At 45.9% G+C, this 16,013-nt stretch overlaps 1 protein-coding gene across 7 annotated transcripts in view; it reads left to right on the top strand.

The window, feature by feature from the left end:
* The window catches only part of Msi2 (musashi RNA binding protein 2), a 363,622-nt gene extending 352,974 nt beyond the window's left edge, over nucleotides 1-10,648 (top strand). For 2 of the 7 annotated variants that reach the window (XM_051158260.1, XM_051158257.1), the window contains 3 exons: nucleotides 4,072-4,226; nucleotides 5,957-6,029; nucleotides 8,898-10,648. In XM_051158260.1, coding sequence (XP_051014217.1) covers nucleotides 4,072-4,226; nucleotides 5,957-5,998 — 197 coding nt within the window. In that variant the 3' untranslated portion in view covers nucleotides 5,999-6,029; nucleotides 8,898-10,648. Of the gene's footprint in view, nucleotides 1-4,017; nucleotides 4,227-5,956; nucleotides 6,030-8,897 lie in introns of all 7 variants that reach the window. The other 5 variants (XM_051158258.1, XM_051158255.1, XM_051158259.1 and 2 more) reach the window with 3 other exon arrangements.
* The last annotated feature ends 5,365 nt before the right edge of the window (nucleotides 10,649-16,013 follow it).

The following is a 16,013-nucleotide window of genomic DNA, read 5'->3' as shown; positions in this document are numbered from 1 at the left end:
GTTGCCCCTCCCCCAAGAGTCCTTTCTTCGGGCCCAGAATAATTAAATGCACCAAATGGATGGATTGGGCCCTTTTGTAAATCACCTCCAGGTCTGCATGGCAAGTGGATTGCATTTTCCTTTATTGGGTATTACTGCTAAATGTGCATACAGTACCTGTGCTGGGCTCTGCATAGACCCGATAAGTCACAGAGCGTTTTCTCCTTTTCATTCGCACAGCAGCCAAGTGACTCTGATTGAATAAGGGACACGTTACTCATGTGTTACCAATGAGGACACAGGCTGGACCAGGGCACACAGGTGTCAGGGTAGGACCAGGGCCACACTCAGGTCTTCTGACTCCAAGTCCAGTCTCCCCTCTCTGTCCATTGCGCTAACTGTCTGGACTGGGAAAGCCCAGAGGATGCTGGGGTTCAGGTGTAGAAGGAGGAACTACCCTCAAATTAAGCTAGGGCTGTAGAGATTGCTCAGAACTGCTGACTGGGATGTGCGCCTGCTGACCATGGTGAGCCCCGAAACTGCCAACGTAGCACAGAGAGAGAGAGAGAGAGAGAGAGAGAGAGAGAGAGAGAGAGAGAGGAGACTGAGAGAGAACACAGAGCTGGACTAGCCACACAATAGCCAAGATGCCTTTCTTACCCATGTAAAGTGATGTCACATCCTTTCCTAACGTGGTCTTGGGCCAGGGAGACCACACCTGACCCCTCTAAATGAGGGAAGGGAGCATTCCCATAGGAACTTGGCTTCTTGCCTGCTTCCATGCCTCTCCCAGATTAAGAGGAAGAGAGGGTCCTCAGATGACCCTGATGCCAAGCAGCCAGCCACCTTCCTGCTACCAGCTGGCAGGAACAGCCACCAAGTCTCTGTCCCTAACCCTAACAGGGTTCCCAATTATGCATGGGTTGGCTTGCCTGGGGACCTTATCATGCCATTTGGGGTATGGCTTTTCTGCCACAGGGGCCACAAGTATTGGTTGAGGAGCTCTATCTGTCCTCCTTGGCCAAACCCATAAAGGCATAAGCTCCACTGACCCTGGAGAAGGGGACCAGCCCAGGACTAGCTGCTTACTGCCTGCCTACTGTACCCTCTGCTGAGGGCCCAGCAGCCAAGTCTTGTACCCTTTCCTGGGAGATACTTGATGTATAACCTTGAACTGGGATGGGCTTTGGCTAAGCAAGTGCATACTGGGGGTGGCAGTAAGCCACATCCTCGCACAGTGCCTCTCTCTCCATAGTGCTTGACTGAACAGGGATGGGTGCTGTAGGCCTGAGATTAGCCTATTGTAAAGTGCCCTCCAGACTACCTCAGGTACCAGGCTTCCAGATACACAGGAAAGGTGGCCAGGGGTAGGGTGAATACCAATAGCCCTCTTGCCTTCTAAGCCTTCCAAAGAGGCATCTCTGGACGGCGTTCTTGCATGGGCATGCTGCCTCTTGTTTCTCTCTGGTCTCCAGGGCTGCTCCTGTCTTCTCTCCATCCCCTGTCTAGAATCTTCCTAGAAACACATCTTACCAGAGGAGAAAGAAGTTGGGGGGGGGGGGGGGGCGTCTCCTTTTATCTTCCACTTCTGCACTGCCCCCACCCTCTGAGCTTAAGTCAAAGCCAGTTCCTTCCTCTGTAGAGGGAGGAGGCTGCCAAGCGGGTAAACCAAGAGCCCACTGTCTTTGTGTTTCCTGAACCCAGAAGAAAAAGGTGTGTTCCACCAAGATAGTGCTGCCTTTTGGGTATCTCAGCTGGATGTCTGCCTTCCTGAGCAAGAAGGGCCAAATGTTATCAGCCGGTTTAATATTCTTGATTCAAACAATTCTTTTGTCCAGGTTGTCTGCCAGTATACTTCCAAATAAGCTATTCACTTGCTTTAACCACACACACTGCCTTCCCCCCTTAACCCACTTGCTCAATTGTCTTATTTATTCATTTCTGGCCAGTGCTCAAAAAGGGCTCATCCTGCCCAAGGTCATTGAGAGGCCACAGTGCCCCTTTCCTCTGCTGAGGTGGGAGCCAGGCCCAGCTTGGCTTCGTCCACCTTGGATCTTGTGTCCTCCTCTCAAGTGCAGTATCATTAATCTCTTCTCCTCATGACAAGTGTGTGGGGAAAAAAAATCAATCCACTTATGTGTTCTTCAAAGCCACAAGAGAAGTGAGGGCCTCCAGCTACAGGTCCCCAGGCAAGAGGAGCACCACTCTTCCCTTCAGATGGTCTTGGCAGCTGCCATGGGACAGAGGAGGGATGTCACAGGAGCCAAGAGTAGGGAAGTGAGCCTTCTAAAGCTGAAGACAAGCCAGTGCCCATCACTCAGCCTTGGTTTCCTCAAAACATGCTAGCTATAACCCGGAAGCTGCTAGCCTCACACTCACTGGAGGTTTCCAAATCAATAAGAGCTTGCTTTTATGATGGAAATTGTTTGGGGTTTTGCTTGGGGGGGGGGCGTTGTTTTTGTTTTTGAAGACAGGATCTCAGTGTGTTGCTGGCTTGGAACTTGCTACATAGACCAGGCTAGCCTAGAACTAATAGAGATCTACCTGCCTCTGCCTCTCAAGTGCTAAGATTAAAGGTTTGTGCGACCATCCAAGGCCTATGATGAAATATTTTTTAAACAGCAGCCAAAGGTTAATCTGCTAAGAGGATATAAAGCTGAGGCAGAATTCACCTGTTTGACAGGCTGGGGCTCTCACTAGGAAGGTGTGATGAGGTTAAGGACAGGCAAAGAGGAAGCCTAAGGCAGTGTCACCTTTGGCCATCCCTCCCCCAGGCACAGTACTCTGTGTCTCTGGCCTCCCTCTGTAGCCAAAGTACATTCTAAGCTTTCTTTCTCCCCGCCTGGAGTTTCTACCTGAGATAATGTAACCAAAATGCATTGCAGTCAGATGTGCTTTAGCTGTCAGCTGGTTCGGTTAGGGTACTCTGCATTCATACTTCTTTGTCTTTTTTTTTTTTTTTTTTTTTTTTTAACCAAAGAGGGAAAAAGTTTAAATCCACCCCCACCCCTTTGCTTCTCCTACAGGAGGTGAGTGTGTGGGTATCCTGTTAGGACAACTGGCAGCATCCCAGCCTTAGCCAACCTTCAGGTTACCATTCCCACCCCATCCCCTCCCTCCATCCCCTGCTCTGCACCCTAAAAGAAGACTCTGCCGCCATCATTACTGTTGTGTTAAGATGCCCAAACTTTCCATGACATAGCCCATCCTCTGACCACTTCAATATTGCTGACTTTCATGCAGGGTATAAATGGAAGGGGTGGGTAGGGAGGGAGTAGCCAGTGGGGTGGGGGGGGGGGGAGAAGGAGGAATACAGAATGGAGACCTTTTTATTTTGTCTTAAATACACACACACACACACACACACACACACACTCAAATTTGTCATTTAATGGATCCAAAATCAAAAGAGAAATGAAATGAAACATATACACAAACACCCAAAAAAAAAAATGAATTCAAAAATCCCTTTCCCAAAGATTTTTTTTCAAGGACACAAAAAATTGCTTTTGTTCCTGTCATGTTTTAATATCAATATTAACACAATGTGTAGTCTAAAACTAGTTCCTTTGTAGTTTGCATGGGATGTGAATGCTGTCTCAACGTGCCCAAATCTAGAAGACTGCATGAGCGTCAATTCAGATGTGAAAAAAAAAAATCTCTCTCTCTCTCTCTCTCTCTCTCTCTCTCTCTCTCTCTCTCTCTCTCTCTCTCTCCATATATATCTCTATTTCTATTGTGATAACTTGGTGGGCAGTGAAGCACCTCCGGTTGGTTGCCATACTGTGTTGGATGATCGTTTTATTTCATTTTTTTCTTCTATCTATTTCTGGAGCTCCAAGCTTCTTAGCGGTAGCCTGGGCTGAGTATTCCTGAGTCCCTGCTGATGTTTTCGCATGGCCTTGGTTGAGTGTTAGAAGTTGGGCCTCAGCTGTTTTGTTTTTTTGTTTTTTTTTTTTCTCTCGAGTGTTTGGCTTGTAATGATCAGTGCATGCCTGGCTTCTGGCCTCATACCCAGCTCTATTCTCTGTACACCAGTCCTGAATAGCTACAGTGCTCAACCGAATTTTGGCGCGCCCGCTTCCCCGGCAGGCTCCAACCCGGCACGGCCCGGAGGCTTCCCGGGGGCCAACAGCCCAGGACCTGTCGCCGATCTCTACGGCCCTGCCAGCCAGGACTCCGGAGTCGGGAATTACATAAGTGCGGCCAGCCCACAGCCGGGCTCAGGCTTCGGCCACGGCATAGCTGTAAGTACCTGCCTCGCTACCCTCCTGCGCCTCTTTCCTCCTCACCAACTCCACACAGCCCATGGAGAGGAAAGCCCAGAGTGAAGGGCAGAGGAAGAGACAGGGTGACCCTGTCCCAGCTGAAGCCTCTGTCTGCTGGCCTATGGACCTCTGTGTTTGCCACTCTCATCATTTTTGGTCTTTGCAACTTGAGCCCCTCATACAACCCATGGCCCTGGCTACAAAGTAGAACTAGGACACTTAAAACAAACAACAACAACAACAACAAAAACCACAGCTGGGTGAAAATAAGCACAACTAGCCTAATCGTGGTTTGCCAGATGCGAAGTCCTGGCACTTCACCTCAGTGGGCAGCGTCCCCAGTCTCCTGCCCATTGGTGGCAGTGGCCCCTGGAAGGTGATAGGGACACTCCCTCCCAGGCCATTTCCTTTGCTAACGTTTTTCTTACAGTTTCCAGGTTCGAAGTAAGTTCCCATTTTTCCTCCTTTAGCTGCAGCTCCCCAAAGGCCAGATGCATTTGATATCTGTGATGCTCTGTGGTTCTATAATCTGACTAATCCAGGCGATGGAAATTTGCTTAAGAGATTTGCATGCTGTTTTCAGATTGTATTGTTCTTTTCCCTCCTGGTGTGTGAGCATGAATGTGCCTGAGCCCCACTTGCTGGCATCCCCCCTCCGTAATTTTTTTTTTTTTTTTTTGAAAGCAGGGGAAAAAAAAAAAAAACAGGCAGCCAGCCTCTGCCCTAGCCAGATTCCTTCTTTTGGGAGGCAGTTTGGTTCTGAGTTGAGGTGGAGGGAGGGGGTTGTCTGCTGTCCCAGGTGACATCCTGCATCAGATACAGATATCTGGGAGAAAGCAGGCAGATTCTGTCTTTGGGACCATGCTGGGGAGACCAACCCCATGGCAAGAGCCTGGTGGGTGGGATTAGGGCTGAAGAGGGGAGGGCAAGGCAACTCCATTCATGCCTCCTGGCATTGGCACGCACGCACGCACGCACGCACGCACACACACACACTGCATCCTATACGTTCATGTGCATCTCAGCCAACCCTGGCCTGTGCTTCCTAAGTCCTCATTCAATTCTGCTCCAAAGCCAGTATTACTCGAAATCAGTAGTTTGGTGATTCTAATCTCCCTCGGATCAACTGTAGTACCAAATCCAGAACACTGGTATTCAGCCTGGAGCTGCAGCAATTTGGGGACCTGTCAGTCAGCGCTCAGAACACACCTCATTTCCATTCTCAGCAGCTAGAAACACACGCCCTGTTTGTTCTTGAACACCTGGGTCCTGGGACCTTCACATCATGATGTTATTTCTGAAATAATCACAGGCCGTTGGCACCGACATTTCTTCACCCCCACCCCACCCCCCAGATTAATCTGTTGAGACTGAGGACACAGATCTTTGTATTTGTTCTGTGGGGGTTCATGGTCGTCCATCGTCGTTTGCGGGCACGAGCCCCATTTTCCTACTTGACTTAACCCCTCAGAGTCTGTCTCTTGGTTTCCTCTTGGGAAGCAGACACGCTTGGGTGGGGAAGTCACAGGGCAGGAGGGAGGGAGCTGGGCACGGTGTCACCCTGAATCCCCACGGCACGGTGTCTCAGAATTACATATTCATGCTGGCCACCACCGACGCTAGTCCTAGAGGTGATCTCCTTTCCCAAGATATGACAATCTGTTCCCGTGTATAGCGCACTGATGACCTTAACAATTGTGCAATTTTAGGGACCTTTGATTGCAACGGCCTTTACAAATGGATACCACTGAGCAGGTGCTTCCATTGCCAGCTTACTCTGAGGTACTACCATCTCTGCCATGCGTCTCCGCCCTGCCTGCGTGTTCGTATGCGTGTGCGCCCTGCTCACACGTGTACACACATGCCCATCTTGTCACATCACATCTCTTTCTTCTCTCTCTGGACCCCCTTTCCAAGGAAGTGGGGACAAAAATGAAGCCAGTGTCTTTTATTCCCTCATGTCTTCCTTCAGCTTTTAATCATGGTCCTCACCGGCCTCCCCACCCCCAGCCCCCTCTCTCGTTTTCCTCAGTTTGATTTGGTTCTTTTGGCTCCATTTCTGTGTCTCCCCCCCCCCCCCCTTCATCTTCTTCTTTCTTGAGTGGGAAACTGGAAGGTGATCTCATTACGTGCCCATTCCATGGAGAATGGAGGCAGGTAAACTGGTCTTGTGTTGGTCCTGGGGCCACGTGATAGGGAGCAGAGCCGTTCTCAAAAGTCCTGTGAACTGACCCTGTGGGCTGCTGGGGGCTCGGCCAATGGAGGTGGTGCAGCCTGACTCCATCTCTTAGTGAAAAGAAAACACCTTTTGCCAGTTAACTATGGAGTAATTATCAAGATTACCACACGAAAAGCAAATTAAATTAACAGCATCACCTGCCTAACGTGAATTTGGATCCCTGCCAGTTTCTTAACCTTTTAAACTGAGCTCAAGTTAATTAAACATTTTAAAATCACTTTGATGGGAATACAGAGGTGGCGGGACAGAAGGGAGGGAGATCGGGGAGGTAGCAAGCAAGCCTCTTACCACTTTCTCCTCCAAAAATGAGGCAGAGAGAGTTGTCTTCCTCCTGGAAGCCGGAGGTCTGCCCTGGGCTGGCCTAGAAGTTGGAAGATGAGAAGGCCAGTTAACGTGTCTCCTCAAGGGAAGGTGACGGCTGAGGCCTCGGAATAGGTCCTACTTGGGAAATTCCCATTAGTTTTTCATTCTTGGAGCCAGAGGGAGGAGAAGCCAGCTCTGGGTTTGTCCTCTGTCTTGTAAAGGGGACTTGCTTTTAGCCTGAAGCAACCCCGTGACTCAGTAGCCCAGGACCATTTGAGCTACCCAATTGAGCTGAGCTCCACAAATATTTTAGAGTCCTCCTTTTGCTGCTGCTGCTCAACTAACTCCACTGCCTCTCTTAACCAAGTAAACCCTGTGTATGAACACTTCCGTTCATTGCCCTCCGTCACCGGCCAGAGCCACTAACAGTCTGAAAGAGGACTACTCGCTACTAACTTAGCTGGGCTTGGGGGCTGGGGACAGTAAGGCTCCTCAGAAAGCGGGGAGGACTCACATGGCCAAGAACTCTGAGGTCTGAAGATGGCTTCAGCTGTCAAATAGAGACTCAAAGACTGCCCAGGCACTGAAGGCCAGCCACAGGGGCTGCCAGTGGCCACCTCTCACCCACACCACTCCTTCCTCAGAAGGCACTAGAACCTTACCCTAAGGAAGATAGAGGCTGCCCCCCGGACTGTCTCCAGCGTCCAACCCTAAGACTCAACTTCTACGTAAGAATAAAGTAGACAGGAAAGCAGCAATTCAAATCCCACCCCTTCCAGTCAACTCACAGGATAGGAGCTGTACACAGACTAGGCAGGCGCATCATTTGTCTCCAGAAGAGCCCAGGGCCCACAGGTAATCCAGGACAACCCAGTTAGCGAGCCTGAATCCTAGGCCCTGTTTTGGTTTTCTTGAACCAGAACTGGTTGTTTTCTGGGTTGTTTTTTTTTTAAGTTTATTTATTTATTATTAAGCATACAGTGGTCTGCCTCCATGTATACCTGCAGGCCAGAAGAGGGCGTCAGATCACATTACAAGTGGTCCTGAGCCACCATGCGGTTGCTGGGAATTGAACTCAGGACCTCTGGAGGAGCAGTCAGTGCTCTTAACCTCTGAGCCATCTCCCCAGCCCCAAGTTTTTGGTTTTTAAGTAGTTACAGTGACCTGTTAGTATATAATCTCTCAGTACAAATTTACATTTTTCAGTTATTAACGTTAACATTGACAGCTCTCTCTCTGTGTCTCTGTCTCTGTGTGTCTCTCTGTATCTCTCTCTGTCTCTGTCTGTCTGTCTGTCTCTCTCTCTCTCTCTCTCTCTGTTTTTTTGAGACAAGGTTTCACTGTGTAGCCCTGTCTGTCCTGGAACCCTCACTCTATAGAACAAGTTGGCCTACAGAGAGATCTCACAGTGAACTCACAGAGATCCGCCTGCCTCTGCCTCCCAAGTGCTGGGATTAAAGGCATGTGCTACCACAGCCCTGTTGGCAGGGTTTTGTTTGTTTGTTTGTTTGTTTGCTTGCTTGCTTGTTTTTTAAATATTTTTTTTAATTTTATGTGCATTGGTGTGTAGGTGTCAGACCCCTCAGAACTGGAGTACAGACAGTTATGAGCTGTCATGTGTGGGTGCTGGGGACTGAACCCAGGTCCTCTGGAAGAGCAGACTTTGCTCTTAACCACTGAGCCATCTCTCCAGCCCCAGAAGTTTGTTTGTTTTTGTTTTTTCAAAACATAGCCTTGAAAATAAAAATTTAAGCAGAAAGGGGATTTCTAGTCAATGTGTGATTTGACCAACTAGCTAAAGCCCATACTGACTCTACCTCCCACCATGGCCTCCAGAACTTTCCAACCCCGTGTCAAATCTGTCAGGCATGGCTTAGATATCTGGTTTACTAAACTGGGAAATCAGCCATTAGCCCAGCTGTCTTCACACACACACACACACACACACACACACACACACACACACACACAGTCACACTACCTAGTCCTTTGACAACTATAGTTAAGACCTCGGAATGAATCATCTGTGTGCCTGACATTTCTCTTTGCTCCTCCTACCCCCCACTTTATGTCTTCTCTGGGACACGCCTGACCTCCCTGCGCTACAGAGCATACCTGGATGTCCAGGCAAGACTGGGCGAAGTTTCTGAGTGGCCCTTTGTTTAGGTGACGCCCTAAGGCCTGGATCCCCACCAGCCTCACTCCTCATCCCAACCAGAGGTGGCACACTTCGGATTGAAGGTTGACTACATCTCATCTCACCAATCGGCTGTAATATAAGACAACAGCTTTTAAACGTGTATATAACCCATGGTTTTGGTTTGGTTCCGTTTGTTTTTCTTGGTGGTCTCCCTCTCCCTCCTCGTCTCCCTCCTCCTTTTAAATCTCCCTCAATCACATTTGGTAGTGATTTTTGACTTAGTCCAGTAGTCACCTAGCTTAATATCTAGTTACAAGCTAACCATAGTAATACTTGTTATATCTTAAGGAATTTTCTTTCTTTCTTTCTTCCTTTTTTCCTTAAAAAGAATTTTTGTTTTGTTCTGTTTTGATTCTGTTCTCACTTTTAAAAGGATGCTGAGATGGTGATGTTAACTCTACATTTTTGGTACCAATTCTGAGACTGTAAGAATCTTCATCTGGGACTTTAGCACACACTGAAGTGAAATTGTGCTGTGTGGAGCGGGCAGCGGGCATAGACTCTGTCTTGTGTCGTAGAAGTGACATATAGTTGGCTGCTTAACACTGTCTAGCGGTTCCTTTTTGTGACGTCTCTTTGTTAACCTAAGTATATCTATTTTCGGCAATAAGGCAAGGACAGCCATGTTTTGAGGGTCCTCCTTTTCTATGAGTGCTTTTTTTTTTCTGTTCAAAGAGGTCATATTATAAGGTTTTTTGAAATTGTGACTTCTAAAAAACAAAAAAACAAACAAAAAAAGAAGAAATGTTGTAAATATAATCCCATTAACTACATAGAAACTATTAAGAAAGAGAAAATCAAAAATATTTTTGTGAGGGAGTTGCTCCCAGGCAGTTAGGTGCCCTGGAAGGAGGGGAGGGAACCCCAACAAAGCCGGTACTACAACACAAGAGCACCCAGCCGCCAGGGCGACCCGGGACTCCACTCTCAGCTGTTGGTGTGGTAGACCTAAGAACCGCATTAGCACCCTGCCAGCCTACCAGCCTCTCTGTGCACAGCATCAAATATCATGGTCAAGCTAGATTTTTATTTAAAATATAAAAAACTGCTTTTCCCAAGACAAACATTTTATAAAAGGAAAAAAAGCTACAATTTTAATATTTAACATGTTTAAAGTTTCAAAGCACACTTGTTTTGGCTTAGGGGAGGGGCAGGGTGGGGACATTCTTTTTCAGTCTTAATTTTTAAATATCTGATCATTTTATATCGTCCAATCATTTCAGCACCTCCCAAGGTTCCCAGGATACTCTGCCTCTCTCCTCACCCTGTCCCCATCCTGCCCCGAGAGGGGGGCCCATGGGCCAGGAGTGGATAAGCCTGCATGAATACACCCTTTCTTCATTCACTTTCTATTTACAAATTAGGAAAGCAACTTTTTGGTTTATGTATATATATTTTTTTCTTTTTGATACCTCAGTGCTGCAAGTATCATCAGAGAGGCTATGGAAGAGTTCTTTTTTTCTTTTCTTTTTTTAATTTATTGTAGATGTAAACAGAATTTTAAAAATAAAAAGTATAAACATCACTGCACTGTGACTGGTGGGAAAACTGACAGTTTCCTGTTTGCACATGTCTGACGTTTGGCTGTTATAATCTATGGTCCTCAGTTGGGGAAAGACACTTAGGATGAAGGATGTTTTTTAATTTAACTTTCTTTTTTCTTTTAAGAAAAATATTGGTAATAGGTCGGCAACAGCAACTGCAGGAAGTACAGCTCAATGGGTGGCATTAAAGCATATTGTAGTATGGATATATATTTTTTCTTTTTTAAAATGTGATATTGACATTTTATTAATATTTTTTAAATTGTTACGTTTATAAATTTGGTACTTAAGGCACAGCCAGTATGAGACACTGAATGCGACATTTACTATAACGAACTGCTGCACTCCTATTTTTATAAATTTTACTAACAAATAGACTAATATAGACATTCACAGATAATGGTAGCGCAGAAGCATCTTCAAACCAAAAGTTTCCAAAAAGCTAATTCAGAAAGGATGGGTAGAAGCCTGCTTCCATTCTAGTTAAGTGTGACTTTTTTTTTTTTTTAAAGAAAGAAAATCATGTCCTTTGTTTTTTTAAAATAAAATGCTGGGTTGTTTGGTAACATGTTGGGTTGGTTTTTTGTTTTGTTTTGTTTTGTTTTGTTTTTTGTTTCTAAGTTTCCAAACAACCAAACTAAGTAAAATGCTGGATGCTTTTAAAATACAAAACTTAACTCACATCATAAAATAACAAAATAGAAGTTTTATTTTTAAAAACAACAACAAAGAGAAAGAGAGAGACACTAAATTCCCAGCGATTCGGTGTCTAGCTAGGGGATTAATTACTCTTTTGTCCATGTTAGAGGTCTCCTGTCCCCAGCACCCCCTCCTTCACCCCCCAACCCCCAATCCATTTTTCCACATCCTCATCACCTCATAGAAGACTCTTTGTTGCCCATCGTCTGTTAATAGTGTATAAAATGGCTATCTTGTAAGCGTGCTGTCTTGGTACTAGCATAGTGACTTTTTTTCTCCTCTTCTAGAACATATTGATAGGTATAACGTAATTAAGGTTTAAAAAAAATAGACATAGTTATTCAGATTTAGGACCAGTAAGGATAGAACTTTCTCTTATTTATGAAAAGAAAAAAAATGCTAATAATTTGGGGGCAGTTTTTTTTCCTTTTTTTTTTTTCTTTTCATTTTTCTTTTCTTTTTTTTTTCTTTTCCAAGGTCAAATTTACTTTTATTTTTGCTGATTTGATGTGATTTCAACTAACCCAAGGTCTCACAATGTTCAAATGCCGGCCAATTCCACGGCGCTTTGTAGGTCCCCACCCCCCTCTCTGTGAAGGGGCGTGCCATACTACCTTAAATGCAAACACTAGATATGCAAAACTGGATTTTTTTAATTTATTTTTTAAAAGAGGGAGGCGTGGTATATTAAAATGATTTTACTAAGAGAAAAAATATTTTTTTAAGGATGCTCAGAAGAAATTGATAATCTGTGTGAATATGTTTTAGATGTTTATATACATTTTTGAAGAGACCCAGTAGCCCATAGCACAAATCTCGTGAACCTCTGATATGTTTTCAAGTGGCTACTTAGGTTAAGGTTCACATTACTACCCACCCCCGCATCTAGAAGTCCATTTTCGACAGTTTTTTGTAAATTCTTTAAACACTGATGTCCATCCTTGTCTTTATTCCAGTTAAGGTCAATAGTGAGTGTGGGGAGCTCCTCTTACCTTCCCTGGGGAAGAAAGCCTCTTGGCTTATGGCTCTGCCTTCCAGATCCATCTGCCTGAGACCCTGAGCTCCTCTCCTCCCAAAAGGGGAGATGGAGTGGCAGGTGACTCCTTGTCCGCTTCCTGCTTCAGCCTGGATGTGGGGCTAGTGGAGAGGACCGAGCCTCCGCTTGTGTGGTTCGTACCCTTCTTCACGCCCATTGGGAAAAACCGAACAGCCTCACCACTCTGTCCCATCGTTCATTGGCTTGATCCAAACGAAGCCTTTGCAATTTCCTTTTCTTGTTTTGTTTTGTTTACCCTTCATAACCATTCTCTTCATTTGAACTTGTAGCTTGGGCTTTAAGGTAGCATGGCTCGGTTGCTGTCGACTTCATGTGTCGCCACACAGCAATTCACAGCCAGTGAATGTCACACACATCTTGCTAGACTTAGTATAAAATTCATTGGGTAAGTGTTGGTTTTATTGACCTGAAAGGTGTTCAGTTTTATTTTTTGGGGAGGGGTGGGGATTTGTTTGGGGGGGGTTGTTTTTTCTTTTGTTCCTCTTTTCATTTGAGTTTTTTTTTGGGGGGGGCAATATTTTTTGGTTCCAAATAGAAAAAAACGAAAGCTATTTTGATCCTTAGTGCAAACGAGGGCTAGGGACTCAGCCACCACCATCACCACCACACCATTTCTTTCTGCCACTCACTCACTACGGCGTCATCTTCAAGAATAAAGCAATATAGTTTACTACATTTTTTTTAAATTGAAGGTCAGCCATGCTTTCTGTATTATATTGCATATGAAATTGTTTACAAAAGAAACACTAACTCATATTTTATCAGTTGAAAGTGACACACAGGGATGGGGGGGGGGGGGTGGGGGGGGGGGGGGGGGAGGGCGGGGATCAGAGGGCAGGTGAAGGAGGAGAGAGGTTGTTTTTGTTTTGTTTTGTTTTGGTTTTGTTTTGTTCTGTTCTGTTCTGTTTTGTTGGGTTTTGGTTTGGGTTTTGGTTTTCTTGAAAGTGCTTTACTAAGCAGATCTTCCAAGGAAGGCAAAAGCCAGCCAGGCAGAGAGAGAGAGAAAGAGAGAGAGAAGAGAGGCAAGGGGCAGGCTGCAGGCAAGCACACCAGACAAGAGACACTGGCAAGCTCTCCCACATCAGCTAGAGCAGAAAACAGATGTCAGCTCAGCTCAGCCCTGGGCCCAGACACTACACTAGGCAGTGCTGGACTGAAGCAATACTGTACGGTTGTTTTCTTCTTGTTTTCCTTTTTTCCTTTTTTGTTTCCCCGCCCAAAAAAAAAAAAAAAAAAAAGTAAACTAAAGTACAAAAACCATATAAATAAAACCTACCCTTCTCCGCGGGGATGGGAGGAAACAACCATAATTCAAACATGGTTATTTAGTAGTCAGACGGTATTGTCTCAGCTAGGATTTCGTTTCCGGGAGGCAGGGCGCGAGGGGGGAGGGGTTCCGGGGCCTCCGTGGAGGGCTCCTACTGCTGTATTCTGTACATACTGTACCCACCCTGTGTGGAGTCTGTGAGTGTGCTCTTGAGTAGCGTGGCCTAGCCAATCTGCCGTTCATGGTGTTATAACTCGGAATTCCATACGTAATAGGATGCAAGTCTAAGCGTTTCATGTGGACATAAATGTATCTCAATAAAACTTCCCCTAGCACTGTGGCTGACCTCACCCTTACTTTTATACTTTAGTATGAAACTGATGAGAACCTGGGTAGTGAGTATTTTTTTTATATATATACATATATATGTACCTATATCTATATATAGCTCAAGCATCTTTCAGGTCTTTGTGTGTGGCTTTCTTAAAGCCCTGTTGTAAAAAAAAAAAAAAAATTACTATGTGGATGGCAGTCTCTCACATCACAGATGTGGAAAGTATAATTTTATATTTGTATTTTCAAATAAATAAGTTTGTGAAAGGTTTCCATCCTCTACTGTGGTCCAGAAATCAATGTGTTTGTCTGACAAAAAAAAAATAAAATAAACTGTTTTGAACAGAGTCGTTTAGTGCCCTTGCATTCTCAGAAGCTGGGGCGGGCAAAGCTGCTGTTGAACTTGGGGCATCACTGAGTCACACACACACACACCCATGGCATGAATGTTGGCCATGTGGCCCCCAGTCCCCTCAAGGAGCCACACTCATAGAGTAACCAGAGAGCAGCTGGGTGGAAGAGCAGACCTGGAACTAAAGAATGAGAAGAAATTGTGCATGACCCATGGGCAGAGCCACAGTCCTTTATGATCAGAGGGCCCAGGTCGGGGAAGGGTGTGGAGGGGTAAACTTGTCTTTCTTGCCGGCCTGACAAGCAGCATACAGGAGCACAGTCCTTGAGACCGCAGCATGTGCTCTAAGGATGTCTGGGAGTGTGGTCTCTGCCTTGGATCACAGACTAATGGTACAGAAAGATAGATCATGGATAATATTTGCTACTTTCTCACTATAGAAAGAGAAAGAAGAGAGAGAGGCCCAGGTCCTTGGGCAAATCCATGTCCTAGTGGTAACAGGTAATAGCCCAGACATGCCTAACCAATGATGTGCCTTGACTATAGGGCCCTGCAGGTAAACAGCCTAGGCCAAGGAGTTTATATACAAGATATCATAATGAGTGAGTTAACCCAGAAGCAGAAAGAATCAAATGGTATATACTCACTTATATCTGCATACTAGCCCAAGGGGCATGTCCCACGAAAGCCTTCACTTACCAGGAAACTGGGACAGAGGGGAGGACGTCCTATTGGGACTCTAGATGAGAGACGCATGGGAGAATAGCAAAATAAAAGGATACAGAGGGTCCTAGAAACCTACAAGTAGAACAATATGATAGGCAGATTTGGGCCCAGGGGTCCCGCTCAAACTAAGGCACCAGGCAAGGACAATACAGGAGGTAAACTTTAAACTCCTTCCCAGATCTAGCCAATGGTCAGAATATTCTCCACAGTTGAGTGGAGAGTGTGATATGACTTTCTCACATACTATGGTGCCTCACATTTGACCATGTCCCCTGGAGGGGGAGACCTGGTGGCACTCAGAGGAAGGACAGCAAGTAGCCAAGAAGAGACTTGATACCCTATGAGAATATACAGGGGGACGTAATCCCCCTCAGGAACAGTCATAGGGGAGGGGAATAATGGGAAAATGGGGGGGGGGAGGAATGGGAGGATACAAGGGATGGGATAAACATTGAGATGTAACAAGAATAAATTAATAAAAAACAATTAAAAAAAAAAATGAAGTGTGGGCCTTGGAGTTTCACAGTTGCTTTTTCATAGGGAAAAGCCATAGCTCTGTGTCTCAGTCAGTGTCCTGTTGTCGTGAAGAGACACCATGGCCATAGCAGCGCCTATAAAGGCAAACATTGAATTGGGACTGGCTTACAGTTTCAGGTTTAGTCCATTATCATCATGGTGGGAAACATGGTGGCATGCAGGCCGACACGGTGCTGGAGAAGGAGCCGAGAGTTCTACATCTTGATCCAGAGGCGGCAGCAGGAGACGGTCACACTAGGCCTAGCTTGAGCATATAAGACTTCAAAGCCTGCCTCCACAATGACAGACTTACTCCAACAAGGCCACACCTACTCCAACTAGACCACACCTCCTAGTGGTGCCACGCCCTGTGGGCCAAGTATTCAAATACAGGAGTCCATTCCTATTCAGGCCACCACACCCTGGGACATAGTTCTCTTGTGTTCCTCCAGGTTCCTATACCCTGCTTATCACTTTGTTAAGGGCTTGCACCCAAAGCCTGGAAAGAAAAATGGCCCTCTGACGCTTCA

The sequence above is a fragment of the Acomys russatus genome, chromosome 16, assembly GCF_903995435.1.
Source record: "Acomys russatus chromosome 16, mAcoRus1.1, whole genome shotgun sequence".
NCBI lineage: Eukaryota > Metazoa > Chordata > Mammalia > Rodentia > Muridae > Acomys > Acomys russatus.
Note: the sequence above shows the minus strand (reverse complement) of the source record. Positions and strands in the feature narration are given on the sequence as shown.